Source organism: Myotis davidii, unplaced genomic scaffold (genome assembly GCF_000327345.1).
Source record: "Myotis davidii unplaced genomic scaffold, ASM32734v1 scaffold1968, whole genome shotgun sequence".
Classification (NCBI taxonomy): Eukaryota; Metazoa; Chordata; class Mammalia; order Chiroptera; family Vespertilionidae; genus Myotis; species Myotis davidii.
In genome coordinates, this window is record NW_006299274.1 from 1 (window position 1) to 3,417 (window position 3,417).

Sequence of the window (3,417 nt, forward strand, 5' to 3'; positions counted from 1 at the left end):
ACCTTAACCAATAAAGAAATTAAAGATAAAAAGGAAAGAAATCAGCTATCAATTGTATGGGTGCTTCCTTGTAGGTAACTAACTGCTTTTCTCTTGCTTTTAAGATTCTTTGTCTTTAACCCTTGGCATTTTAATTATAATATGTCTTGGTGTGGGCCTCTTTAGGTTCCTCTCGTTTGGGACTCTTATGCTTCCTGGATTTGTAAGTCTATTTTTGCCTAGGCGAGGTCCAGCTGTGAAGCAAGGCAGGCTGGTGCTAGTGCCAGGTCTTGGGCCATTTACTGATAGGTTTGGGGCATGATGACACCAGCTGCAGCTTGTTTGAGAGATTTTAGGAAAGTCTGAAGCCTAAGCCAGGACAGACCATTCATATGAAAATGCTGCTGCAAACAGCTTGGATGGGACTGCAAATTGGATTGGGAGGGGTCTCAGAGAATCATCAGTGTTGAGCAAACAGTGTGAGCCAGGCTGATGAAGACTCAGACGTGGCTGCCAGTCAGCCCTGTGACGGGAGGTCCTAGCACAGGAATAATGACCCCTATGAGCACCCCTATCTGGGAAAAAACTACCCCTGAGTTCCTGCCCTGATGCCAGACAATCCAATTCCTCCCCATATGTCCCTGGATTCCCCCAAAGTTGCCCAGTGCTGAAGCTCAGAGGATGTGAGACTGTGTAAGTTTGTATGCAGGCCTTTTAAGAGAACCTGGTACTCCTGCAGCCTCTGTGTCACTCAGCCACAACCCCTGCTGGTTTTTACAGCCCAAAATTATAGGAACTTCTCAGCTCTGAAACTCTGGGCTGGGGGTCTGGTGTAGGGTTGGGACCCCTTGCTTCTCATGAGTGGACTCCACAGGGAAGATCTCCCTCCTGATTGAAAAAATGGCACACGTGATGTCAGATCAGCCAGTTCCATGTCTCTGCCCATCCTACCAGTCTCAATGTGTTTTCTTCTTTACTTCTCGAGGTGTAGGACTTCCATTCAGCCAGATTTCAGGAGTTATGAATGATGGTTGTTCTATATTTTAGTTATAATATTGATATGGTTGTGGGAGGCGGCGAGTACTGGCATTTACCTAACACCATCAACTTCACCAAAAGCTAATCTTTACCATTAAGTATAGTGTCTAAATTCTGGGCACTAGAAAGGCTGGCTATGCATCCTATTTGTATTCCTGTTTTATTTTAAATTTATTTATTGAATTTATTGGGATCACAATAGTTAATAAAATTATATAGGTTCCAGGTACAATTCTATAATACATCATCTGTATATTGCATTGTGTGTTCACCACCTCAAGTCATATTCATTTTTACTTGAAAAATGTATTTTCCCCTGTTGTTGGGATACAATGTTCTGTGTCCATTAGAACAAGCCTATTAATTATTTTTTAATCTTCAATATCCGAATTTCCCATCTTTCTGTAATTCACAGTTAATCTGTCAATTATTTAAAGAGAAGTGTTTAAAATCTCCTAGTATAATAGTGGTCTTTGTAGATCTATCTTTTAATTTTTAGTCATTTATTTTTTTGCTTTACTAATTATTGACATACATGCAAGTTTATAACTTCTGACGAATTGTACCTTTTATCATTATACTAGAGGTCCAGTGCACAAAAATTTGTGCATGTGGGGGGGGGTGGAGAGGGGTTCCTCAGCCTGGCCTGTGCCCTCTCACAGTCTGGGACCCCTCGGGGGATGACCACCTGCTGGATTAAGCCTGCTCCCCGGGGGATTGGGCCTAAGCTGGCAATCAGACACCCCTCTCGCAGCCCAGCAGCCCTTGGAGGAAGCCCACTTGCCAGCGGGGAGCAGACCTAAGCTGCAGTCGGACATCCTTAGCGCTGCTGAGGAGGCAGGAGAGCCTCAGCCATTTCCAGTCTTTCTGCTGTTAGTGTCAGTTTTCATATTACCCTTTTACTATATAAGATAGAGGCCTGGTACACGGGAGGGGACTGGCTGGTTTGCCCTGAAGGGTGTCCCGGATCAGGGTGGGGATCCCACTGGGGTGCCTGGCCAGACTGGATGAGGGGCTGATGGTTGATTTCAGGCTGGCCACACCCCCTTCAGGGTAGGGGTCCCGACTGGGGTGCCTGGCCAGTCTGGGTGAGGGGTTGAGGGCCGTTTTCTGCATTTTCCCCTGTTGTTGGATACAATGTTCTCTGTCCATTAGAACAAGCCTATTAATTATTTTTTTAATCTTCAATATCCGAATTTCCCATCTTTCTGTAATTCACAGTTAATCTGTTAATTATTTAAAGAGAAGTGTTTTGGAGAAACTAAGATCGCAGCATAGGTAAACACCGGGAAATCGCTGCCTCCCACAACAACTTCAAAAATACAATGAAAAGACAAAACGGACATCATTCAGAACTACAGGAAGGCTAACTGAGTGTAAATTCTACAACTAGAAGAAAAGAGAAAAGCACACTGAGAGCCAGAGGAGCTGCGGAAGTAAAGTGCAGAGGTACGGAGGCTCGAGCGCGGAAAGGGGCTGGCACCTGAGGACGCGGCTGTCTTTTTGAATCGGGAGGGAGTCACAAGCTTCTGACTGCTCTGCACTCTGGTTCCGGGAAGTCTGTGGGGATCTAGGACTCATACGGGGAGAAACTGGACTGTCTGGCAGTAGGCAGAACTTTGAACTTGAGGGCGACTTTCCCTCAGAGGTGCTTACAGCAATTATCGGGACACTGAGATGCGCGGCCCCTTAGGGCAGGGCTGAGGATCTGCCATAGCTACTTGCTCCGCCCTTTGATTCCCTGAGACCCTGCCCCACCCGGGCTGCAGCAGAGGCTTTTGCATATGAATGCCCCGGCCCTTTGCAACCTGAAAATTACCTAACAAATTGCAGGTGGGCCAGACAGATCCAGAACTTCCAAGAAAAGGCCCAAGGCCCCACAGCAGCTTGCATTGCTTCAGAGCTGGGCCTCATCAGAGCACCTCCAAACCCCAAAAAAGGAAGGGGAATCTGCAGCTCTCTTCGTAGCTCTTCCTGGGTAACCTCAGGCAGAGGCTAAATTAGCACCTCCTTAGATCCAAGAGCCACTGTACTCAGTTGTCAGAGGGGGACCATCTGGATTACAACTCCTCAGTTCCGTAAGGGACACACTCAGGGGGCAGACTCAGTGAGCACCAAAGCCCCACTGAAGCAAGTCTTGCCCCAGAAGGGTGTCTTTAGCACAGAAGTTCTCCCACTACAGACACAGCTGATTCTCACTGCCAGTTGGCCTGGAGGTCAATTCCTCCCAGTGATCCTACAGCAATCAGAGCATAACTACAACAAGACTGTGCACAAAGCCCACAGCTGGGTGCATGAAGAGTGTCCACCTCAGGTAACTGGGGAGGCCACTGGGCCCTACAGGACACCTAGCACACAAAGCCTCTCTACCAACACAGGGAAGCAGCCAAAATGCGGAGA

General features: G+C 47.3%; 1 protein-coding gene across 1 annotated transcript in view; it reads right to left on the bottom strand.

Annotated features, from left to right (window-relative positions):
* Positions 1-1,246: 1,246 nt before the first annotated feature.
* The window catches only part of LOC102761545 (procollagen C-endopeptidase enhancer 2-like), a gene marked incomplete at its 3' end in the record, with an annotated part of 79,609 nt that continues 77,438 nt past the window's right edge, over positions 1,247-3,417 (bottom strand). The window contains exon 7 of the mRNA XM_006774825.2: positions 1,247-1,251. Within this exon, the coding sequence (XP_006774888.2) occupies positions 1,247-1,251 (5 nt within the window). The remainder of the gene's footprint in view (positions 1,252-3,417) is intronic.